At 44.8% G+C, this 26,113-nt stretch overlaps 1 protein-coding gene across 1 annotated transcript in view; it reads left to right on the top strand.

The window, feature by feature from the left end:
* The first annotated feature begins 1,514 nt into the window (after positions 1 to 1,514).
* Positions 1,515 to 26,113, top strand: part of SRPX (sushi repeat containing protein X-linked) — a 67,361-nt gene continuing 42,762 nt past the window's right edge. Inside the window, exon 1 of the mRNA XM_069944362.1 lies at positions 1,515 to 1,674. Within this exon, the coding sequence (XP_069800463.1) occupies positions 1,608 to 1,674 (67 nt within the window). The 5' untranslated portion in view covers positions 1,515 to 1,607. The remainder of the gene's footprint in view (positions 1,675 to 26,113) is intronic.

Below are 26,113 nucleotides of genomic sequence, written 5' to 3'. Positions count from 1 at the left end.
AGAACTACAGGCGGCAGGTTTTTTTGTAAAGAAAAGTTACGTTTAATCCTAGCGTAAGTGTTTAAATTTGATTGACAGCTTTGGTGAGACCACCAACAAAACCTGTTAAGGTGAGAGCATTCACGGGGGTTTTTTACCTGCAGGGACTCTCAGGGAACTGCCCTTAGGAAGTGCCAGAGTTTTTGAATTTTATACGGCTGCTGTTGGCCACAAAATGGTTTAAAAAAAGGTTTATTGTCCTTTTGCTACTTTTTGATTTGATGTAAGGGATTAGTGAGGTTCATCCCGGCCGGTACTGCAGTAGTGCATTTCCACAGAATTGCGATGCGGGTGCATTCGGTTGTGTCCACCTCCCTATTACCCATAGCAGACAATGTAAAGTGCGACCGGAGTTGCACTTTACATTGTCTGCTCTGTCAGTCTTGTGCGGCTGCTATTTAATGAATATCAGCCACACAAAACTGACATGTTAGTTTTTCGTGCAGCCGCAAGCAGCACTCCGGGCAGGATTCTATAGACTTCATTGCTATGTATATTTTTGATTAATCCTAAAGCTAAGTTCACACAATGTGTTTTTTCATTTAATAATGGCCATCGTTGCAATTTGCAACACCGGCCGGGATTAATTAAAAATATACATTGCATTGCATGGATTCCTTGCGGCCGCACGAAAAACTGACTTCATTGAATAGCGACCACACAAGACTGACAGTGCACACAATGGAAAGTGCGGGCACATTTACATTGTTGGCTATGGTGGATTGGAACGGGGGCACACCCGAATGCGCCCGCTTACCATTTAAAAAAAAATTAAGTTCATCTGGCTAGTACTACAGTACCGGCCGGGATGAACTTCACTGATGGCGGCCATTCTGTGACACAGAACAGCTTCGGTCATACATACTGTGAACCTGGCATTAGAATGTGTTCTGATACCCTCAGTTACATGGTATGCAGTAACAACAGACCGCTAAATCAGGGGTAGCTTTGGCTGTTCAGGCATGATGGGAGTTGTAGTTTTACAACAGCTGGAGAGCCAAGGTTCACTAACCCTTCTGTATATCAGTTAAAAGTACAATAATATGTAAACACAATAAATGATTCAAGCTGAACTCAGGCTATCGGAAAATGAAGCCTCTAGAATAGAATGCATTTACTATTTATCTGGCATCTCTCCAACCTAAACATCCTGGGAAAACTCAGTCCCCCCGACAATGCAACCATTAATAACATTAATTCTGCAGACATGGCATAAGAAAAAAAGCTTACATTTCCTAACAAGGTAAGTCTATGTAGCAGTAAGTAGAAGGGGTTTCATTCAACTCATTGGCTTGACTTTGACCAAAGAAAAACGTAGGAAATCACCCCCTCGACTGAAGAGTCTTATAGTACATGTGTGTAGGGAATCTGCTGCGGCCAATAAGGGATTGCTGTACTCCCCCCTTTTTCCTGGCAGAGTTTCAGTTCTCCAAGGAAAAAAAAAAACTTGCGGTATCTTGCTTCTTGCCTGAAGCTTAAACACTGTAGAATTCTTTCCTCGCTGTCTGTCTCTTTATGCTTCCTTTCCCACTTAATCTAGGTCTGCAGGAGGACTTGTTTTGAACGTCATGGAGGCTTCATTGTCCATACTTTGGCTGTTCGCCCTGAATGTCTACCTGACAAGTGGATATGAAGGTAGGGCTACCTGCATACTAGTACTGGCTACCTGGATATAGTGGACTTCTTCATTGCTTCTTGGTGTCATTTCGGAGCTTAGAGGGTTTCTCCACAACGCAGAACACTGGTAGACCTCATATAGCTGGGACTCTGTAATATGCAGACAGATGTTCTGCATCTTATCTATCTTTTCTTTTACTTTTATACAATGATGTCCATCAATGCGCTGAGTTTTCGATCCCTGCCCATAGTGCTTCTCTGTGATTTCATTTTGCATGTAAGGTTTACTTAGTAGTAGATCTGTTTGCCTTGTGTGAGAGTAATGGCCAGGCATTCTTTCATGCCTGTGTTAGTTACTTATGTTCTCGTATTTGACAGCTAACCACAGAATGAGACGTGCTGTGACTCTCCGATAGGGGGAAGGGAGAGAGAGTCCAATGACATACTTGGAGTCGTAGTTATATACCACTTGAAGAGCATGAAGCCGGTCATTGCAAAGATTTAGCACAGTTGACTTTGTCATATGGCTCAGCTCTTTTTGATATCTTGACGTTACCTGAGATGTTTCACTGGACTGCAGCTTAAAGGGGTTGTTCATCAAGGTTTTTTCTCTTTCAGATCAACTGGTGCCAGAGATTTATAATTTACTTCTATTAAAAAATCTCCAGACTTCTACAACTTATCAGCTGATGAATGTCCTTCTGGAAGTTGTATTCTTTCCAGTCTGGAGAGCAGGAGAGGTTTTCTATAGGGACTTGCTACGGCTCTGGACAGTTCCTGACATGGACAGAGGTGGCAGCAGAGAGCGCTGTGTCACTCTGGAAAGAATACACCAGGACATATAGCAGCTGATAAGTACTGGAAGACTGGAGTTTTTTTTTTTATAGAAGTAAATTACAAATGTCTGACACCAGTTGGTTTGAAAGAAAAAAAAATCCCTTTAAAAGAAGCTTGCAGCCAGAGTAATGTATGTTCAGTATAGGCGCTAATACTATTTCCAGAACTTCTTTAAGTGACTGTACTTTCTTTAAACTTTTTTAAAAGGCAGCTTCTAGAATAATAGCACCCCTTAAGCTGTGCCTCATTTGCCTATGTCATATGGTATACAAATGGAACTATGCAGCTAAACAATAAACTAAAGCCATATGCTTTATAGCGGACTATGGGAAATCGGCCATAATTGCTTAATAGTAGCTGTCAATCCTTGGACTGTAGAACGGAGGATACAATTACACTCAAGAAACCAGTTGACTCTTGTGATAATGTGACCTTTCCACCTACTAGGAAGATCTATCTTCCTATGGTGTTTGTTATAAATATGTAGACACTTTTACGATGGACGTTGTAAACTTGTCAGATCAGTTCTCTGATTGTGGAAGATCCATTGACTATAGATTTCAAAGACACATCGCTGTAGATGAATGGTGAAGGAAAAGTCATTAAATTGTAAATGTCATTTACATTTTTTTTTCAGAAATCAATAGTTCAAGCGATTTAAAGAATTTGTAATAGGTTTTATTTGACAAAAAAGCCTCTTTCTGTACTCAAAAATCTGTTTTCTTACCCCCCCCCCCCCCCCCCTCCACTTCTTATCTGTGCATTATCAGGCAAAGCTGTCTTCATTACAGGGGAGCAAAGTGAAGACTATTTCTGCTGAGTCCTTTATAACCTATGAAGGAGGGAGGGGTCAAGGGTGGCGAGTGAGCAGAGGAGAGAAGCAGCTCTACAGTTTGGAGACTGTCTGGGCACATAAAACACTGGATTCAGAGATCAGAAAGGTCAGTGTTTATCTGGAAGCTTGGTGAGAATAGATTGCAGGATGTTGTGTTTTGTACAGCTCTGCTTTTCTCCTTTCCATGCTCACTCACCCCTCTCGACCCCTCCCCTCTCCATAGAGCATAATGGACACAGAAATCCTGCTCCTTTTGAAGTAAGGGGGGAGGTAGGAAAACATCCAATCTGTTGCACCCCCATTGAGTCAGTGAATGTATCAAGCAGTGTTGGTCTAGTGATGCAGCCTCTTCACAGTTTTCCCCTGCAGTTTGCTTCTCAAAAGCATCCCGCCGTACATAAAACTTCAGCATTGAGCCCTTAAAGGGATTATCCAGTGCTACAAAAACATGGCCACTTTCCCCTACTGTTGTCTCCAGTTTGGGTGAGGTTTTGAAACTCAGTTCCATTGAAGTAAATGGAGCTTAATTGCAAACCACACCTGAACTGGAGACAACAGTAGGGGGAAAAGTGGCCATGTTTTTGTAGCACTGGATAACCCCTTTAATGTATTGAAACTTCATTCTCAGGACTAGCCAGCTGCTAACAGTCAGACCCCCACTGATATCCAAATAATATGCCATTGCTTTTTATAGTCTGAAAAGACCATTGGAAGCCCCTGGTTTTGATGTATGATGTAGATGTGAAAAAGATCCCACCAAGAGATGAGGAACAGAGGGGGATTATACCTTAGGTCATGGGTCTCCAAACTGCTGCCCTCCAGCCTCTCATCATGCCTGGACAGCTAAAGCTTTGGATTTGGCTGCCCAGGCATGATGGGAAATGTAGTTTTGCAACAGCTGGAGGGCCGCAGTTTGGAGACCCCTGCCTTAGGTTCTGTTCTATGCCTCAGCCACTGCTGCCAGTGTCAAGAAGGCAAAAAGAGCTGTCCCAGCTCCTCCCGTTAGCTATGACTGACAGCTCTAGCAGGGTTCTAATTGGATGCTGGAGTTGTGAATCCTACATGAATAGCGAGACAGGAAAGCTTTCAATGCAGGGAGGAGCTACTGTTAAGAAGAAGAGCCCGCCTCTTTGACACTTGCAGCAGGGACATAGAGCAGCATTTATGTCTATGACCTAAGGTAGAATTATTAGGGATTGCAGCAATTTTGTTGGATAAAAACTAGAGCTGAGCAAACTTTTTGAAAGTTCGGTTTGGCAGATTCTCTAAACTTCAAAGCTAAGTTTGGGTTTGTCTCGACCCAACCCTAAATGAACTGCACTAAAACAGCTAAACAATTGCAGGGGTATAGCTGTTTTAGCGCGGTTGATCAAGTTCGCTCATGAATATTGACATTTCCAAGCTCCCCCAGTGTCCCGTGCTGATTGCAGTCGCCTCCACCTCCTGAATGAGACAAAGAAACATAGAAGATTGTCGCATAAAAAGACAATTGGGTCCAACGAATCTGCTCAGGTGACAGCCCCATCAGCCAATCATTGGCCGTGGCACTGTCCTGTCTCAGTCAGTCAGTGATTGGTTGAGTGATCTGTCACTCTTGTCTCAGTCAGGAAGTGGAGGCGGCACAATCAGTGGGGAACACTAGAGACCCATAGCAGGACATGGGGGAGGGAGGAAAGGTAAGCATAGGCTCTTTTTTGTTTTCTATGTGTATTAAATTGTGCGGTCGCCATCTTGGACTGGGTTCAGTAAGAACTTTGCACAAAGTTCGGTTCTTTAAAGGGGAACTCCATGAAACTTCTGCAGAAGCATAACACGTTACTTACCTGTCTATCCCAGTTTTGAAACTACCCAAATTAAATTTTTTGGGGTTTTTTTGTTTCTGTATTGTGTTTTCTATCCTTCCTGGTTGAGCAGTTCCCAGAATGCAATGCTTTCCCTCAGCTAATCATCACAGCCCCCACCCTTCACAATCAGTAAAATTAGTGCTGCAGCTGCTTCTGGCTATTCAGAGATGTTGGATCACTCAGGGGATTGGGGGATCCAGCCAAGCCTCCTGTGACATCACACCTTGCCCCCTGTCTGCATCATCAGCCTGTGCTCAGCAAACAGACACAATGTGAGACAGAGACATGGAGGATTTGTCTCCTAAGGTGGGAGAGCAGAAGGAGGAAAAGACAATGTGGATTGGCAAAGAGGCCATTTTTTTCACTTACTGGATTTCTATCAGCTACCAGTATGGCAGAACTGCACAGCTATGGTAATACATTGTATAGACATCTCTATATAATTTTTAATGTACTTTTAATAGAAAACAAGTTTTTCTTATCCGGAGTTCCCCTTTAATGAAACGACAAAAGTTGGTAACGAATCTCGGTTCATTAAAGTGTTACTGTCACTTCACAAAAAGTTTAGACATATCATAGAGACATTTCAAAAGTTTTGATCAGACCGGGTCTAAGTGTTCAGACCGGTAGCGGTCGGGAGATAGAGCGGGGAGAAGATGCGCTTCGAACTGATCAGTAAGGCTCCATAATACTGTAAGTCTGACTGATCATGTGACACAGAACGAGAGAGGATGCACTTAGTATGGTCTTCTCCTGGCTCTATCTCCCGATCAGTACGGGTCTGAACACTCAGACTCGGACCGATCAAAACTTTTGACGTGTCTCTATGATATGTAAAAAATTTTGTGAAGTGACAGTCACATTTTAAATTTAGTTTGTTCAGTTCTACTCAAAACTGCAGACGGATTCCCCTAAAACTATGTTATGGTAGGACGTCATAAGCCATAACCTGGCTGACAGGAAAGCAGTTTCAAAATATTTCCATGGCTGCACAATGAAATTGGATCAATGATGTGTTCAGAAGGTGCTAATATCTGAAATTCATAAAATAATGTGAACTCACACTTCATCCACTGGAAGTAATGGTTGTCTTCCTGTGATTTTTAGGAACGTTAGGTAGAACAAAAATGGTTCCAGAGAATGATCCAGTCAGACGCAGGGCCGTCTTACCCATTGGGCAAGGTAGGCGGCTGCCCGGGGGCCCTTGCGTCCGAGGGGGCCCCGAAAGTCTTTTTGATCCCGCCAGCGCCGAAATAACAGCAGCCGGGGCCTGTGAGAGATCACTATCAGAGGCCCCATGCTGCTGTTACTTCGGCGATAGCGGGCCGCGGGAGCGGGATCAGCCGGCATCACTTAGTGCCGTCGTACGTCCGGACACCATCGTGACGTCATCACCCCACTCTTCATTGGACGGAGGGCCGCAGTGGACGGCTGCACGCTCCGGCCCCGCCTCTCTCCTGTCCACAAGTAGCTGTAGCGGCGTCAGGCTTCTCCCCCGCCGCGCTCCTTTACCTCAGACTGCTGCACGGCCACGGGGGAGAGTATTGTAACCCCCGGAGGATTACTGTGTGTGTTTGGGGCGGGGGATGGCGGTCTGCAGGGATAGTGTGTGAGGAATAGTGTTGGCGGCCGGGGGGTGGCACTGTGTGTGTGTGTGTGTAGGAGGATGATGGGGGTAGTAGTGTGTGTAGGAGGAGGAGGATGGGGGTAATGTGTGTGGAGGAGGAGGATGGGGGTAATGTGTGTAGGAGGAGGAGGATGGGGGTAGTAGTGTGTGTAGGAGGAGGAGGAGGATAGGGGTAATGTGTGTGTGTGTGTGTGTGTGTAGGAGGAGGATGGGGGTAGTAGTGTGTGTAGGAGGAGGAGGATGAGGGTAGTAGTGTGTGTAGGAGGAGGATAGGGGTAATGTGTGTGTGTAGGAGGAGGATGGGGGTAGTAGTGTGTGTAGGAGGAGGAGGATGGGGGTAATGTGTGTGTGTGTAGGAGGAGGATGGGGGTAGTAGTGTGTGTAGGAGGAGGATGGGGGTAGTAGTGTGTGTAGGAGGAGGATGGGGTAGTAGTGTGTGTAGGAGGATAGGGGTAATGTGTGTGTGTGTGTGTGTGTGTGTGTAGGAGGAGGATGGGGGTAGTAGTGTGTGTAGGAAGAGGATGGGGGTAATGTGTGTGTGTGTGTGTGTGTGTGTGTGTAGGAGGAGGATGGGGGTAGTGTGTGTGTAGGAGGAGGAGGATGGGGGTAATGTGTGTGTGTGTGTGTGTGTGTGTGTAGGAGGAGAAGGATGGGGGTAGTAGTGTGTGTGTAGGAGGAGGAGGATGGGGGTAGTGTGTGTAGGAGGAGGAGGATGGGGGTAGTGTGTGTAGGAGGAGGATGGGGGTAGTGTGTGTAGGAGGAGGATGGGGGTAGTGTGTGTAGGAGGAGGAGGAGGATGGGGGTAGTGTGTGGAGGAGGAGGATGAGGATGGGGGTAGTGTGTGTAGGAGAAGGAGGAGGATGGGGGTAGTGTGTGTAGGAGGATGGGGGTAGTGTGTGTAGGAGGATGGGGGTAGTGTGAGGAGGAGGAGGATGGGGGTAGTGTGAGGAGGAGGAGGAGGATGGGGGTAGTGTGAGGAGGAGGAGGAGGATGGGGGTAGTGTGAGGAGGAGGAGGATGGGGGTAGTGTGAGGAGGAGGATGGGGGTAGTAGTGTGTGTGTAGGAGGATGGGGGTAGTGTGAGGAGGAGGATGGGGGTAGTGTGAGGAGAAGGAGGAGGATGGGGGTAGTGTGAGGAGGAGGAGGAGGATGGGGGTAGTGTGTAGGAGGAGGAGGAGGATTGGGGTAGTATGTGTAGGAGGATGGGGGTAGTGTGTGGAGGAGGATGGGAGTAGTGTGTGTAGGAGGATGGGGGTAGTGTGTGTAGGAGGATGGGGGTAGTGTGAGGAGGAGGATGGGGGTAGTGTGAGGAGGAGGATGGGGGTAGTGTGTGTAGGAGGAGGAGGAGGATTGGGGTAGTGTGAGGAGGAGGAGGAGGATGGGGTAGTGTGTGTAGGAGGATGGGGGTAGTGTGTGTAGGAGGATGGGGGTAGTGTGTGGAGGAGGAGGAGGAGGATGGGGGTAGTGTGTGGAGGAGGAGGAGGATGGGGGTAGTGTGTGAAGGAGGATGGGGGTAGTGTGTGTAGGAGGATGGGGGTAGTGTGTGGAGGAGGAGGAGGATGGGGGTAGTGTGTGAAGGAGGAGTAGGATGGGGTAGTGTGTGTAGGAGGATGGGGGTAGTGTGTGGAGGAGGATGGGGGTAGTGTGTGGAGGAGGAGGAGGATGGGGGTAGTGTGTGAAGGAGGAGTAGGATGGGGGTAGTGTGTGTGTGTATGGGTCAGGTGGGGGTTGTGTGTGTGTTTAGGGGGAGGAGGGGGGGAAGATGGGGGTAGTGTGTTTTTAGGAGGGGTCAGATGGGGTAGTGTGTGTAGGGGGGGTCAGATGGGGTAGTGTGTGTGTGTGTAGGGGGGGGTCAGATGGGGTAGTGTGTGTGTGTGTAGGGGGGGTCAGATGGGGTAGTGTGTGTGTGTGTGTAGGGGGGGTCAGATGGGGTAGTGTGTGTGTGTGTAGGGGGGGTCAGATGGGGTAGTGTGTGTGTGTGTGTGTGTGTAGGGGGGGTAAGATGGGGGTAGGGTGTGTGTAGAGGGGGGCAGATGAGTGTAGTGTGTGTGTAGGGGGGGCAGATGGGGGTAGTGTGTGTGTAGGGGGGGCAGATGGGGGTAGTGTGTGTGTAGGGGGGGTCAGAAGTAATTGTACTGGCTAGGGGAGGGGTTGCAAAGATGGGGGGGGGTTGATGGCGGCGGCCGTGGGGGGCCCAATTCGCACCTCTGCCCAGGGGCCCATAATGCTGTTAAGACGGCCCTGGTCAGACGTCTATGTAAATGGTTACAGAGTCAGAGAGGAATAGCATCAAGGTTTCTTTCTCTGTTTATCTGTATTTCTTTTATATCTAGATTATCACTTATGTCTGATTATCTATGTGACCTGATATTCAACCTATGAATGTAATAGAGGCTAACGGGCCTCAAGTTGTCAAGTTTTTCCATTTCTGTTCTAAACTTCTTCCATTTACAGAGGCACTGTCGCCATAAAATAAACCTTTTGATATGTCAAATGTTTTGATTGGTGCAGGTCTAAGTGTTCAGATCCTGGTCGATTGTGAGAACAAGCCGAGAGAAGACTGTGTTCGGCTCTATCCTCTCCTGACTCTGTGTCATGTGACCAGACAGTCTCAGAGTGTTGGTTTTTGGGATAAATCTGACAGAGTGGGGAATGGACTGCGCGGCTGCTCATTCTATTGGGTCATGAACACTCTACCTACACGCTCTACCTATCAACGCTGAGTGGCAGATCAGAGCGGCAGCGATGTGGTAGGAGTTCATGCACTCATAAGAGAGTACATCTACTCCTAACACATCCGTGACGCTCTGATCCGCTGCTCAGCGTTGATAGGTGGGTAGGGCACCACATTCATTCTTGTTTATTTATAAAAAGGAAAGTGCAAGTGCCAGGACTCACCGTCTGGATTTTGGCCACAGCAGTGTGCAACCTGCACAGTGTGACCAGTGGTATTGGAGTGCTGACTATTTTTTGGTTCTTACGTCTCTCTGACATCTCAAAAAATTTTTATGGTGACAGGTATACTTTAAGAATTATGGAGGCCACTCTTCTCTTCTGAAAGTTCAATACAACAGACATTATTCTGTACCCTTCTCCAGATCTGTGCCTCCACACAATCCTGTCTCTGAGCTCTACAGGCAGTTGTTTCCTCCTCATGACTTGGTGTTTGCTCTGATATACATTGTCAGCTGTGACACCTTGTATAGACAGTCTTTCCAAATCATAAACAATCAACTGAACTTACCACAAATTATGATAATCGATGTGTAGAAACATCTCAAAGAAGATGAAAAGAAATGGGAGACACCAGAGCTAAATTTCAATTGTCACTGCGAATGTCTGAGTTCTTATATCCATGCAAGGTTTTAACTGACTGCAGGTAGATTGGGGAACATGTATTTTTTATTCCAACATAACAAAATGTAAGGAAAGTAAATAGTGTAAACACCTTCCGGGTGCATTGTATTCTTTATCCATTTCATTGGGAACTATGGGGAAAGTGACAAAGATGCATGTATGATGCAGTTGCATTGCAGGCCTTTAAAGAGGTTATCCAGCACTACAAAAACATGGCCACTTTCCCCCTACTGTTGTCTCCAGTTCAGGTGCGGTTTGCAATTAAGCTCCATTTACTTTAATGGCACTGAGTTTCAAAACCCCACCCAAACTGGAGACAACAGTAGGGGGAAGTGGCCATGTTTTTGTAGCGCTGGATAACCCCTTTAATGTGGACCTGCTAGACTGTCAGACTAAGTATGATGTTGTATGGCTGTAATTTACTGCTAGGCCTGAGCATGTCATCGAAACATGATTAATGACTTCTTTGGAACGGACGGTATAACCTTTTTGCAGATGGGGGTTAGTGCCGAGGAGGGAATCTCTATATTCTCCTTTATTGATATACTGAACTCCTTAGAATACTAAAGCAATGAAGTAAAATTTTATCATTGAGGGCCAGTTCACACTGAGCAAAATCAGTTGCATTCTGCAGTGGAGCTCTCTGCCGTGGAGTCCCGCCTGCCTCTGTGTCAAACAGTGTTTCTATGGAAGGGCTCCTAAATGATGTTTAGGATCTTTAGTGGAAAAGATTATGTATATATAAAAGCACATCCCCTATGTAAAGAAGCATCATGCATTGTTGTCCATTTCATATTGATTGCCCTTATTTCCTGAGATTTGCCTTGTATATCTTGCCCATATAATATTCCTTCTGGATAAAGTCAGAGCAATATCATATCATTACTTTCAGTTCTTGTGCTTTGTGACCCGAATGGTTTCAATTTTCTTTTGGAGCATGGAGCAAATTAACACGATATTATTGTTCTATTTCAGCCTAAACGTACATTTGGTTTTCTGTGTCACCTTGGAAATTCCCATTTGGATCCGCTATTATTTCTCTATGAGCCTCCAAAATGTGTTTTGGAACACTGAGACGGTGGAAGGAAAATGTACATTTCTGCTCCCTTGGTGGTATCTAGGAAATACCGGCTAGGTTACTAACAAAAAGATCTACAGAACATAAGGTGGTCAGCTACTGGATGGGGAAAAGAAAAAATTAATGGCCTACAGAGTTGAGCAAACTTTGAGCTTGCTTGGTTTCGTCCATTGCTTAACTCTAATAGCCTATAGTATATATATAGTATATCTATAGTATTATGTCGTGAATTTACCGCAGACATTTTCCACAGTAGATCCGTAAGTAAAATCCACATAAAGTTGTAAAGATTGTGGTAAGGATTCCTATAAATGGTGGATATTACTTTCTCCATTAAAAAATTGATTTTACAAATGCACTTAGGGTACTTTTACACGGCCTGATAATCGTTTAGCGAGGGCTGCATGGACATCATAAGCGATGTCCTTGTAGCTCTTGCCCAATACTGGCCTCTACATGCTCCCGGTCTTCTCCTGCCCTCTTTATGCTTCCTGGTCCCACAGCTGCAGCTTCAGAGCGGTCTCTGGACTGACAGGCCGCTCAGCCAATGACTGGCCAGGACTGCTAGTGATTGCCTGAGCGGCCTGTCAGCTCAGAGACCGCTCTGAAGCTGCATCCGGGAGGCATGCAGAACAAAGGACAAGATTGGGAGCATGGAGAGGTAATGTATTAACTTTTTATTCAATTGTCAATGGGCGCCCAATGATTTTAGGTCAGGGCCTAAAGAAACGATGATCGTTTCATCGGTTGATTATTGTCTCCATTATACTGAGCGATATTCCGATTCGGCCGATTATCGCTCCTTATAATAGGGCCCTTAGGATTTCATACAGTGTGAATATTTGTGGAAACTGAATGCTGAATTCAGTTTAAATGTTTTGTTCCTTCATATAACATCTGAGCTCTTTGCTCCCCAGTATCATGGACTCCTGTCATGGTTGTCCAGAAGGGCCGATGACTTAAGAACAACATAATGTTTATTTCTTTCAACCAGGGATTAATTTAACATCAAATAAATGAATGACATCACAATATTTCATTTCTAGATATCTAGCAATGAAATGTTATAGCTTGTCCCTAACATGCTGGACTATATAGCACAGAAAACTTCCAAATTGGATTCCAAAAACAATAAAAACTTTTGTGTTTCCACAAAACCAGCATTTTTAAATTGCTAGTGTATTAAACCATAAATGTTAAGTATTTTTTTTATGGAATAAGTAGTTTAGGCTACCAGGGAATAGTTTCTCCTGTATCAGCCAAAATGTAAGTGGTGAGACAGACTTCAAGCCGCAACTCTGTATATTCAAACCCAACATCGTAACCACTGGACCGCATTTTATTTGCATCAGGACTAAGTTGTCAACACTAAATAATGAATTCCAATGATCCCAAAAGAACACATGTAAGCGAAAGCAGATAGTACACAAAGTGAACGTCGTGGAAAGTCATCTTATCAAACTCAAAAGTATAAAATAGTAGCAAGATATAAAAGTTATCTTTTTAATCCATTGTAGCTGAGAAATACTGGAGTCCGTCCAAACCTGGAAGTTTCAGCATTTGATTACCAGTGGCTGAAGAAGATGGATGCAGCCCTAAGGCTGCCTGAAAAACATGATAAACGATACAAATGACCGCTATTGCGAAAAACCTGAAATTGTTCACCCATTTACATGGAACGATAATCGTTACTTATGATCGTTCTTGCTGTCGTCTTGCCGTCGCTATTGCGTTCGTCACTACTGCGAATGACTGAACGACGTCTTATTCAATGTGAACGATTTGCGAACGAGCAACAATAAGAATAGGTCCAGGTCTTATTAAACGATCAACAATTTCTAGTTCAGTTGTTAATTGTTAACTGCTATTCAACCGAACAATTAGATTCGAACGATTTAGCGATAATCTGAACAATAATCGTCCCGTGGAATAGGGCCCTTAGAGTTGTACATTAGCCCGTCCGTGATGGACTCTCAGGGGAGAGAAGCCTAGATCAGCTTAGGATGACACCAACTCCTTGTAAGAATTTTTGGGTAAGGCAACCCGAGGCACATCCAACTTCCAACCTTTGGTGAGAAGTTTACCAAGGATCCCATAGCTGCATACTAGGACCAAAAAGGGTATTGGCCAGTCTCAATTACAGAAAGTGTCTTCCTAGTTATGAGTCTTTAAGATCTGTACTCCGCTGGTGGGAATTGCAGTGCGGGCAAGACAAGAGGATGTATTCCCCCACCTCTGAGCTTTGCTTTCCTCACGTAATTATTACAAAAACTGTGAGCCAAGCAGTTGCTGGGTGAACATTATAGGACAAGATGGACACTAGATAGAGACTTATACCTCGTGGCCATAGTTGCAGTTTTGCAACCATGGCGGTTATTTAATGAAATTGCTAATTACATTGATTACTATAGAATCTTGGCTGGAGTGTGTACACTCCGGCTGTGATTCCTTGTGGCCGCAGAAAAACTGACATGTCAGTTTTGTGCGCCCGCTATTCATTGAATAGCAGCCGCACAACACTGACAGTTCAGACAATGTAAAGTGCGGCTCTGGCCAAACCTCTACAACCTCACAGGTTTCCCGTCTTTGGTTTGAACTGTGATCCCTCTGGGTTGTCATGGGTTCTTCCTCTGAATGTCAACATATTCTAGTAATCCAGTTTAGGCCTGATAAGAAACCCAAAGACATAACAGCTTATGAATTGTAAAAGTCAATGTCTAGAATAGTCATATAGAAATATTCTGAGTATGGCACATGTATGTGATTGACATGGTGGCCTTGTATGATGTGATTCTAATAGACTTGATGGACATGATAGACTTCTAATGTCTAAGGGCCATATTACATGGCTCGATATTAAGGAGCAAGCGAGCGCCGACCTGTCAGGTCAGCGCTCACTTCCTCCTCATTCGGGGAGCATAGGAGAGAGCCACGGTCTGCTGCCACCGCTCCTGTTACACAGCAGGCCGCCGTTATCAGTATCGTTTTTCTTTTAGATCATATTTCAAATCAACAATCGGCCAACATTGTGCATGTCGGATGATCATTAATTTAAAACATTACACAAAACAATTTTTGCCCTAGTACGGCCAATAATCGCTTTGTGTAATAGTAACCTTACACACAGTGAAGGATAACAGGCTACTTATCAAACTGAAATCAAACATCTGTACTTGATTAAATGTAAGAAGATACATTGTAACTAAGAATTCTGGTTTTCACTTGTTAAGTTGTTGTGAAAAATATAAAATATTAGTGTATGAAAATATCTTAATATTATTGCGTGTTTTTTCTTGCCTGTTTTACTGTGCTTATTAAGTATTCATTAGTTCCCAACGATGGCTGCGGCTTCCTTTAAAACACGGAGAATGTTACAATTAAAGTCGAGAGCAAATAACTAAGCACAGTAGTAGCAGCTTGCCAAGCAGCTCTATTTGTTTTGGCTGCCGATAGAACCCCTGGCTGTAGCTTCTGGCTGGAGGTTATGTTGGAAATCGTTCTTAAAGAGAAAGTTGTTACTCAACAGCAGAATATATACATGTTAGGAACCATTCTAGCAATATATTCTAAGCATATCAGAGCACTGAGAGTGGGACAACGACCATGAATTTGCTTACTGTATGGTATTACTATAGGACTACCATAGAAATATACAGTGGTTGTGACAGTTAAGAGTGTGACATTTTTTAAAGTGGCTGAGGCTGCTGTTTAGACTACTATTTATTTGGCTTACTTTTCCACATTTACGGCACATATAAGCCACATCAACTTTCCACTAAGTCATGTTAAAATTCTTTGTTAAAATTCCATCTTTGTTAAAATTAATATTTCTCAACATCAGTGAGCTAGCCAGACCTTCCTCCGGGAAGGAACAACCAAACCAAAGGGGGGGATCTCCAGTCAAGGAAACCACTTTCCAACAAGCTACAGTCAAGAATGACATGACTTGGAAAATACCCAAACCAGGTATCTATCCAAAGACAGCTGTTTCGGGGTATTTGTCCCTCATCAGTGTGGAGCAGGATTCTGTGGCTTTTTGGAAGCAAACACCTATTCGTCAGCTGATTGGGCCCTAAGTTTAGGACAACTATGGGTTGGCTTATTTCAAAGCAGACTGGTGCTCAAAAGCCTGGCTTTTTATTGCATGTAGGCCATGTCCTCTTTAACTGAAGCCATGCCCTCTTTAACTGAAGCCATGCCCTCTTGTGAAACTGGGCAGAAAATAAAGCTGCTATATGAAGATATACAGTATCAGTATGCATTGGAATTTACTACAAATGTGATTGCATGTTAACACTTTAGTTTTATAACTCGACACTTTTAGGCCACGTTCACACAATGTATTTTTGCAATAAACAACGGTGTTGTTGCTGTTTATTAACAGTGGGAAATTACATTAGGGTGTATGGAACAACAGGCGTAGTGTATACAGGATCTGTAAGCTCTGCGGCAGGACCATATTTACCACTAGGCACCCGTGTTCCGGTGCCTAGGGCAGCACCTTGCAGGGTTTAGACTTGATAGTAAATCTGGTGTAATTTCGGGGGGGAGGGGGGGGGGGTTGTATGGCAGTATTGTTCAGGTCTGGTGTGATGTTATCCAGTCACTATATGGCAGTATTGGTTAGGTCTGGTGTGGCGGTGTTATCCAGTCACAGTATGGTGGTATTGGTCAGGTTTGGTATGGCCGTATTATCCAGTCACAGTACAGTGGTATTGGTCAGGTCTGGTGTGACTGTGCTATCCAGTACAGTATGGCGGTATTGGTCAGCTCTGGTGTGGTGATGTTATCCATTCACAGTATGGCGGCATTTGTTAGGTCTGGTATGGCAGTGTTATCCATTCACAGTACAGTGGTATTGGTCAGGTCTGGTATGGAGGTGTTATCCAGTCACAGTATGATAGTATTGGTCAGGTCTGGTGTGGTGGTGTTATCCAGTCACAGTGTGGCGGTATTGGTCAGGTCTGGTGTGGCGGTGTTATCCATTCACAGTATGGAGGTATTGGTCAGTCCTGGCATGGTGATGTTATCCAGGCACAGTATGGTGGTATTGGTCAGGTCTGGAATGGCTGTGTTATCCAGTCACAGTACAGTGGTATTGGTCTGGTCTGGTGTGGCTGTGCTATCCAGCCACAGTATAACGGTATTGTTCAGGTCTGGTGTGGCGCTGTTATCAAATAACAGTATGGCAGTATTGGTCAGGTCTGGTGTTGCGGTGTTATCCAGTCACAGTATGGCGATATTGGTAAGGTCTGGTGTGGCAGTGTTATCCAGTCACAGTGTGGTAGTATTGGTCAGGTCTGGTGTGGTGGTGTTATCCAGTCCCAGTATGGCGTTATTGGTTAGGTCTGGTATGGCAATGTTATCCAGTTACAGTATGGTGGTACTGGTCAGGTCTGGCAGTGTTATCCAGTCACAGTATGGTGGTACTGGTCAGGTGTGGTGTGGCAGTGTTATCCAGTCCCAGTATGGCGGTATTGGTTAGGTCTGGTATGGCAATGTTATCCAGTCACAGTATGCCGGTATTGGTAAGGTCTGGTGTGGCAATGTTATCAAGTCACAGTATGGTGGTACTGGTCAGGTGTGGTGTGGCGGTGTTATCCAGTCACAGTATGGCGGTATTGGTCAGACCAGACCTGATCATGCTCCCTAGACACCACTCTGACCCTTCCTCCCCATCCTGCTTGCACGCTTCCTTCAGTAGGGGAGCTTTGCACAACACATGGGAATCTTTCAGGATGTTGGCCCATTTCCCATACATGACAAACATCTTCGTTTTATGTAGAAGAGTCCTGTGAGTACTGGGAGATCAGGCTAATTATGCAGGAACTTTGTAGATGGGAATTCTATGTATAAATCTTGGTAAATAAAGTAGCTGGAGGGAAGTTCTTCAGAGGATGAATTCCATTTATAGGATTGGAGCATAATTAGAAATCTGCAACGTTCACTTAGTTTGTGCTTTAGTGGCGGCTTATTATAAGGGGTAGAGGAAATTGTAAATGTGGTATTACTTATTTAAGCCGTCTGTAATGCAAACAAATTAAACGTGTACTATATTGATCCAATAACTAAGGCTGCCGTGTGAAGCAGACTATTATGGCACCCAGGGCAATGGCTTTTTCATATGTGCCCCGTTACGCTGAGTTTATTGTGATAGCTGTCACATATTCCACCATTCTGGCACATAATCTAGACGCAGACACCCTGCACAACTGGACTCTTTTACCAAGACACACACACATACACACTATGGAGGAGATTTATCAAACATGGTGTAAAGTGAAACTGGCTCAGTTGCCCCTAGCAACCAATCAGATTCCACTTTACATTCCTCACAGACTCTTTGGAAAATAAAAGGTGGAATCTGATTGGTTGTCAGGGGCAACTGAGCCAGTTTCATCACGTTTGATAACGTGATCTCCCCTATATACTTGCATCAGAACGAAGAGGTAGGGAAGATAGAGAGGGTGAAAATGGAAAGTTAATGGGTTATAAATCCTGCATAAAGGTGGAATCCTTTGATGATCAGTCAAAAAAATTTCAACTATGTTTTAGTTTGTCGCTACGCTCAGTTACCGATATATACCGATAATTTTCACTAAATAATCAGGTGGGTGGGAACTAATGGGGTGTGAAAGCTACGCTCAGGAGCTTAATAATCATATCCCCTTCGACATGATGCACACCCCCTCAGCCTCCTAATCACACCCCTTAGTCTACTGTTCACATACTTTTTGCAAGTTCCCATTGAATTTGCTTTTGTTTTGTAATAGTTTCATGCATGCCCCTTCTAATTTGTAGGCAGAAGCGTATATAATGAGGTTTGAGGTATCCGTGTCTGATACGTAAGAGGGCTGAATGCTCCTCATCTACATGAATGGCACACGAGAGGTAAGGGGTCTGTTCAAATTTTTTCCAGGTGGGTCCCGAAGCTTCACATTTCCTTTCTGTTAGTAGGTTCAATCATTAACCCCCCCGCTGCTGTAGGGAAAGGGGTGGTACACGCAGGCAGCAGCTGGCACCAGTGGCAGTCCCTGTTCTAGTTGTCACTGTCCAGGGGGGTGGTTGGGTTTGCCGACAGGAGGGCAGGAGGTGCAGGCAGAGGATGGCACTGGTGGGCAGTGCCTGCTCCAGCTGTCACTGTCTAGGAGGGGCTACAGAGGGGAGGGTAGGAGGTGCAGGCAGCGGCCACTAGTGGCAGTGCCTTTCACTGCTGCACAGAGCTACTGTCTCTCTGGGGGAGGAAGATGCGGTTGGTGAGTGAGCTAACAATGCCACCCGGTAGTACCATGGAGAAAAACCACCCGTTTTGCTGATGGGAGCCCTGGCCTCCTGTCCCACAGACCCCATAGCAGTTGCGTGGTCTGCCTCCATGGTAACTACACCACTGCCTGTAAGTATTATTTTAATGAAGTGAACACACACATAGCTCATAGAAGATCACCAGTTTGTGTAAAATAAAGGCTTGTCGTCTAGGAGGCTATTTTTGGAAGCAATGTCACACCAGGAATTAGTAGCTTTATGGATTGGATTCCCACAGTAATTTATCTGCATAAAAGCCTGAGATTACCATGTTCAACCTGATGGCTGGACATGACATGGGAGCAGCCAGGAGAGCACTTACTGCCTAAATCCATAATGCCAAATAGAACGTTTGGTGAAAGAGATTAGACTTCCTAGATTAGACTTGGTACATTAGTTTCACTAAGTGGAAACCTTACTGTATTAACAACGGTAGGCTAGAGAATTGTGTGCTTCCAACTCTGATACAAGGTCCCATCGTTTCTCCATGAAAATTTCCTCATTCAAAAAGCAAAGTTCTCAAATAAAAGATTTGCTGCATTTGGTCTGGAAACATGCCCTCCCCCCCCCCCCCCCCCCACAGAGCTCTGACCTCAACCTTTGGATTGAATTGGAATGCTGACTGCAAGCCCAGGATTAATGGTTTACTTCATGAATCCTTTTGCCAGCCATGTTTTACTTTAGCTACAACCCTTCCCATTGGAGTGGGGGTTCTCATAGCCGGAAAGTGAGAACAATTTCATATCAATACCTACTAAATAGAAAATTCAACAAGCACGTTGATATGTATGCAAGACCATGCAATGTACAGTATACTAGATCTGAACAATATATTGTCAATTACCATTACAATTCATTTTTCATCATAAACTCTTCATATGACAAATGAAATGTTGGAAAAGGTATTTAAAGTGAGGCTCAGGGAAGAAACAGAGTGCTGCACATCACACCCATGGCTGATACTAGTGCCGCTTGGCTAAATAAAAAACACATCAGAATTTTGTGTATGAATTGATCAAGCCATACTGCCCCATGTACCTCGTGCCGGTATCTGATACACATGGGTCCCTACACTAAGTCCACACCGTGCCAGTCAGTGCACATGGTTTTAATCCCTCCTGTTTTTTCCCATTCTGTTTGCTGCAGCTATGGTGAGAGTAATACCTTATCCAGACTTGTGCTGCTTGGGGGCGACCTTCTCCGCCGGCGGTGCTGGCCGGGTTCTGGTGTGGTGTTTTTGGGTCTGGTCCTGTGGCATGGGGGTCGCAGGGCCGTCCCATGGCCCCCGTTCCCTGGCTGTGCACGCCTGCGGGGTTGGTGGCCACTGACTGGCACGGTGTGGACTTAGTGTAGGGACCCATGTGTATCAGATACCGGCACGAGGTACATGGGGCAGTATGGCTTGATCAATTCATACACAAAATTCTGATGTGTTTTTTATTTAGCCTAGGGGCACTAGTATCAGCCATAGGTGTGAGGTGCAGCACTCTGTTTCTTCCCTGAACCGTATTTAAAGTGATATTGTCTCCTCCTTTCTATATAAAGAGTTCTCAGCACCATTCTTAAGCTTATATTCTGGGCATTTCATATCCTATTGTATAAAGGATTTTTTGATGGTCTCTCCCCTCCAAAATGCATGTTATTGTTGGGGGACAGTGCTGTATGTGGCGAGGCTTACCGGCCATAGTGCCCAATATCACCACCCCCTCTGTAGCGTCATTGATGTACAGGCCCCACCCCCTTTGCAGCCATTGGAATGGGCCTACCTAGATTCCTAGGCCCTGCCCCCTCTGATCCGGCTGTCACAGAGGAGGCGAGACCTATGCCTTACGGTTGGCCCATTCCAATGGTGGTGGAGGGGGCAGGACCTAGATGTTGATGAAATCACAGAGGGGTGGGTCTATGGCACTGATATGGGTAGAGATATGGGCACTACAACTGTTAATCCCTGCCTCCTATGGCATTGTTTACCAATAATAACATGCATGTTTAAAGCGTAACTGTCATGTTTTTTTTTATTGCAGAAATCAGTAGTATAAGCGATTTCAAGAAACTCTGTAATAGGTTTTATCAGCCAAAAAAGCCTCCTTCTGTGCTCAAGAAGCAATCTCCCAGCCTCCCCCCCTGACTTCTTATCTGTGCATTATCAGGCAAACACGTCTTCATTACAGAGAAGCCAGTGAAGACGGGCTCTGCTCTCTCCATTGTAAGCCTATGAAGGGGGGAGGGGCCGAGGGAGCAGGAAGAGGTGACATGAAGGTCAGCTGTTTGTAGACTCTCTGGGCACCTAAACCGCAGGATTCTGGGGTCAGAAAGGTCAGTGCTTATCTATGAACTTACTGAGAGAATATTGCAGGGTGTTGTGCTGTGCAGGACTGCTCTGTGCTCAGTCACTCCTAACAGCCCCTCCCCTCTCCATAGCCACATAATAGAGACAGAAATCCTGCTTCATTTGATGTGAGGGGGGAGGCTGGGAGATTGCTTTTTCAGTACAGAAGGAAACTCTTTTAGTACATAAAACCTATTACAGAGTTTCTTAAAATCGCTTGAACTGTTGATATTTAATGTTTTCAGAAAAATGACCCTGAAATGACAGTTACGCTTTAAGGGGAGAGACCACCAAGAAATCCTTTATACCATAAGATATGAAATGTCCAGGATGTAAGCTTGAGAATGGTATTGAGAACGCCTTATATAAGGGAAGGGTCTGTATTTTAAAAATTTATCAACTGGGGCAAGGGAAACATAACAAATAATCAACACTTACCTCTCTCTCTCTCTCTCTCTCTCTCTCTCTCTCTCTCTCTCTCTCTTGCTTCTGCAGGGTTGGTTTGCTGCTCCGAGACCCCCAATAGACTCCTCTCCTGGATCTCCTTCGGCTGGAACTTGACAACAAAGTTGATGGCCTCACCCACTGCAGTCACTGATTGGCTGATAGGGCAATCCATCAGTTGTGTTGGCTATTCTCCACCGAGCTGTGACGTCATCGTAACTTGAGGGAAAGTGGGGGTCCCGGAGTCTGTGATACAGCAATTCGGGGACACGGGGAGAGCTGTACATCATGGATGTTGAATTCTTTGCCACCTGGTGTCTAGTTCTATATTCTTTGATCATGCTGTGGTGAATGTTGTGCCTGTAAAAAATGAAAACCTTAGAGGAAGGTCAAACGTGAGCTTACTTACTGATACATTTGTATTATAGAGTTCCAGATTCATCCTGTCTTCTTAATTGGTTTATACAATAAGTTTTATTGGTGTAGTAGGTGATAGCTTGTTATAAAACTGGCAGAGGACATGGTTTGTCTTCTCCGAAGCAATATGGTAATATTTAGTGTGAGGCTGACACATTGCAAGTTGAAAAGTGTTTGGACGTGGTTCTTGCCAATCTGAGGTGTATGAGATTTGGATGAAGTCCTAACCAATATATCTCCAAGTGGAATAAAAAGTAATTATTCTATAGATCTGAGGTGTTATTTAAGGTGAACGATGCAGGAAATGTTCCATACTTGCAATTCCCCTGGATGTTATTTTGTATGCTGTATCATACACTGTCGGTTCTTAGTGTTGGTATTATTTTTTATTCCTTCAATAGATATTTCATCGCCCATTTCTTGTGCAACAGAACATTTGAATATTTTGCTAGATCTCAGACCTTAAAGCGACCCTGTATCCACCAACCCACCCACCTAACCGCTAGTACCATCTGTATGATGAGAGTAAATCCTTACCAGTCTTGTCTTTTAAAATGTGCTCGGTGCCTTGGTTAGAGGAAAAAATTATCTTTTAATCTGCAGCACTGTGTCAAACTGGTGTGGCCTAGAGTGTCTGTGCCCCATGTCTGCTACACCTCTTCTTGTTTGCTCCCCACCCTCCTCATCATTAGGAACACCCCCAGGCAGGATTTCTCCTATTCACTTGTGCTGTAGCGACACATGTTCAGCTTAGACGAGCCATGAATAAAAATCCTGCCTGGGGGCGTTCCTAGTGATGAGGAGGGTGAGGAGGAAGAAAGAAGAGGCATTGCCCATATTCCCCTCGTTCACCTAGATAGACTAATGTTACGTGTGCTTTCCAGACTTCTTTCCCATTGCTTGACATTTCCTGTGGGAGACTAATCTATTCCGCATTCAGAAAGCCTCTTTGCTTTTATGCTGTCCATTAAAACTTGTATTCAAATAGGCAGAGCATGTGAGCCTATAAATAGCTACATTTACTTGCAAAGTATTTCATGTTCCCAGCATGAAGCTCCCCAGATAGGAGCCAGAGGAGGTTTATATAAAAGAATTGTTGTGAACTTAAAATTTCGACTGGCACAATGCTAAAAATTCCCTCTTTACTTTTTCATTTTATGTAATGACCATGGTGGCGCTGATAAAAACTGGCACGGCCAATGTTATGGAGTAAAAGTGGGAGTAAAAGTGACGAAAATAATATTCCTATATTAAAAGTAGCACAGATGTCTGCCGTGAGCCAGAGTAGCTGTGCAGTGGTGGGGCTACTGCATGGGTGAAGGGTCACTTGGGCACTTGTCATGGTGGCCAGGACTGGTGTTGGAACAACACCAGTCCTGGCCACCATGACAAGTGCCCAAGTGACCGTGGACAGTACTCTCAACCTCGAGCACAGTGCCCGTTTGTCCAGGGTTCCCCTGGACAAACGGGCACTGTGCTCGAGGTTGAGAATAGCCCAAGTGTAACCTGGAGTGTAGGTGCAATAAAGAATAGACCAGAGTTTAATGACTTAACCAGAAGAACATCCATTTACTTAAAATCTTCAGTGCAATACAGGAAAATAAGAAGACTTTGGCGTGGAGGTGCAGGCAAGAGGTAGTTATAGTAGTCTTTGTGAAGTAACAGTGGAGTAGAAGAGTGTTTTGAGGGCCCTGTTCAATGTAGTAGTGTACTCTGGCAGGATAGCGTAGTTAAGGATAGAAGTAACAGAAGAAGATACCCGTACTCATGTATAGATACTTTGGATCTGACCGCCTTTTGCCCTATAGTTTCCCGTATAGGTTACCCGTCCTGCTAGGGTAGTACGAGGTTGAGCAGACTTTCCAAGTTTTCCCAGAATAGTTATGCATTACCATAGGATACATAGGCTTTGACTCTACTTTGTCCTATTGGGGCCAGTACCTGTATACTGCCCTGTGTGTTGCTGAAGGTATCCCTGGTGTGGACAAGGTTGTCCTTAGAGGATATCACTTCCTTCTTAGGGTTCTAGCACTGCATGCTAGCGGTAGTTAACAGCAGGAAAAGTATCTTGGTCCCTGACAAGGGTCCTGGCCTGAGCCAGGCCCTGGCTTCACTGCAGCAGAACCGGTCTCTGTGTCTGTCTCTTTCCACTGACTCAACTAGAAGACCCTCCCACAGGGAACTAGCTCCTTTTTATAGGGTTACCTTAGCTAGCCTGTGATTGGTAAGGCTGTGCAAGAAAGGATAGACAAGATAGGAGAAAAAGTGAGGAAAAGAAGACTGCACCTGTGATAGAAAGAGACGAAGCAGGTGACACAAAACATTTAACCCATGAGACCTTCAGCTGTGCATAGTACAGTACACATACAATAAATACAAGAGTGACACCTAAAGGGGGAAAACACACAATACAGACTCCTTCATGCCCTTCTGTAAGAACCTGAGTGAGTTACTTTGCCCAGGTGCATAAAGACTTAGTGGCTCACTCGTGCTGGGACACTACACGTCTTCTACTAGTTAGCGATAGTTAGTGGAATATTCCATAGTTTCCTATGGGCCAAATATATGCTAAAGAGTGTCATTTTGTTAGGATTTAGTACATCAGTAGTTACCCGTTCACATTCGTCAGCTTACAATTTCTATGAATCTATTTCTTAGAAGCACACGTTTGTTTTCCTATAGAGGGTGGCAAGAGGTGTTCCCAGAAAGCCTTTCACACCCTCAGCGACTCACCTCGCTCTTCATCCACTGCAAATAAAGTGTCTTGTAGTAAATGAAAGTTTGACCCTCAGCAGTGACAGATTCCAGCTCTCTGGAAGACATGATGCACAGTTTTGGTCTGAGAGTTGCTGAGTCAGTTTTGTGGTATTCTTTGGCTTGTAGTTTTGTGGTGTTTAGCAATTATTCTATCATGTATCTGTCTGTCGCTGTCAGTAAGCTTGGAGCTGCAGATCTTCTTGACAATAGACTTTCAAAAGTCACGCTCCCATAATATAGTTTTGCATTCTTTGTGGCTGACGTACTGTATGTGCAAATTGGGCAAGTGTTGGATAAGTTTGATACATTTTCCAAAAATGTTATTTGTGAAAATTTGACAGATATACAGAATATGTATGTACATCAGGACTCGTATCAGGACTAAAGGTGGAGTCCTTATACGAATTTACTGAAGTATTGTCCCCCCCCCCCCCCCCCCCCCCCGATGATCTCTGGCATCCATCTACAAAGAGTGTCCCATCTACCACTCATGATCTATAGACTGAACGTACCTTACATGGCAAAGCTGTAGCTCAAGACCCTATTACACAAAGCGATTATTGGCCTATTTAGCCAATTATCGGCCATTACAGCCCATAATCGCTTTGTGTAATAAAACGACCTTGTCGGCTAATCGTTGTCCTTCAGTGTCTTTCAACATTTTGAGAGACTAACGACCTGGATATGAAAGATCTGCTGCCGCCGCTCTGTGTAGAGAGACCAGCAGCAGCAGACTGCCACTATCTCCAATGGGCTCCCTGAATGATCTACAGATCATCCAAGGAGCCCCTCCTGCAGCTCCGCACGCCCCCTTTCCCCCTTTGGTGCACTGGGAGCGTTCCTCAGTTCCTCAGTGCATCATTCTTCCTGCCTGCCGGCTCTGAGGTTCAACAAGGCTCCTTACATACTCAGGTATTCATCAAGCAACCATGCTGTATAGACGCTGTTAATGCACATGCACCAGAAAGAGCCAAATATGCATAAGTCAGAGCTGGTGGGCAGAATGGTAAACTAAGGGGCGGGGGACACCCCTTGTGCACCGATGGTAATAATTTTAAAATTTTATTTATGAATAAATTGCTCCAAAATGGTGGCACCTATAAGAATAGGAACAATGGTGTTGGAAAAGGGAGCTGGGCAGCTACAGGGACATATCGACAGGTTCTATTGTCCTAAAGCAAAAGCATTTTATATGTACTAGATCAGGGATAGGGAACCATCGGCCCTCCAGCTGTTGTAAAACTATAATTCCCACCATGGCTGGACAGCCAAAGGTAAAGCTTCATCTGTCTAGGCATGATGGGAATTGTAGCTTTGTAACAGCTGGAGGGGCAAAGGTTCCCCATCCCTGCTCTAGATTTAGCATTGTGCTGCTGCTATTTTCCAAGTCTGAAATATTAGAGATATTAGTCATGACCCCCCTAATGTTTAAACATGAAAAAATATGCACAGCCCCAGATCTCGTCCCTGGGATATTAATAATAAATCTACAGTTTTATCTCTTTAATGTGAAACAAAGTGTTCTTATATTTAATTATTTCCAGACCTGCAAATGTTATGATCTCTAAAAGAGCCACCCAGGACTTTCAGACTGGATATAATTATAGTGCAGATGACTGAACATTACAGTT

This window comes from Dendropsophus ebraccatus, chromosome 11, assembly GCF_027789765.1.
Source record: "Dendropsophus ebraccatus isolate aDenEbr1 chromosome 11, aDenEbr1.pat, whole genome shotgun sequence".
In the NCBI taxonomy this organism is placed as follows: domain Eukaryota; kingdom Metazoa; phylum Chordata; class Amphibia; order Anura; family Hylidae; genus Dendropsophus; species Dendropsophus ebraccatus.
The sequence above is the reverse complement of the archived record's forward strand: the minus strand, read 5'-3'. Positions and strand labels throughout refer to the sequence as shown.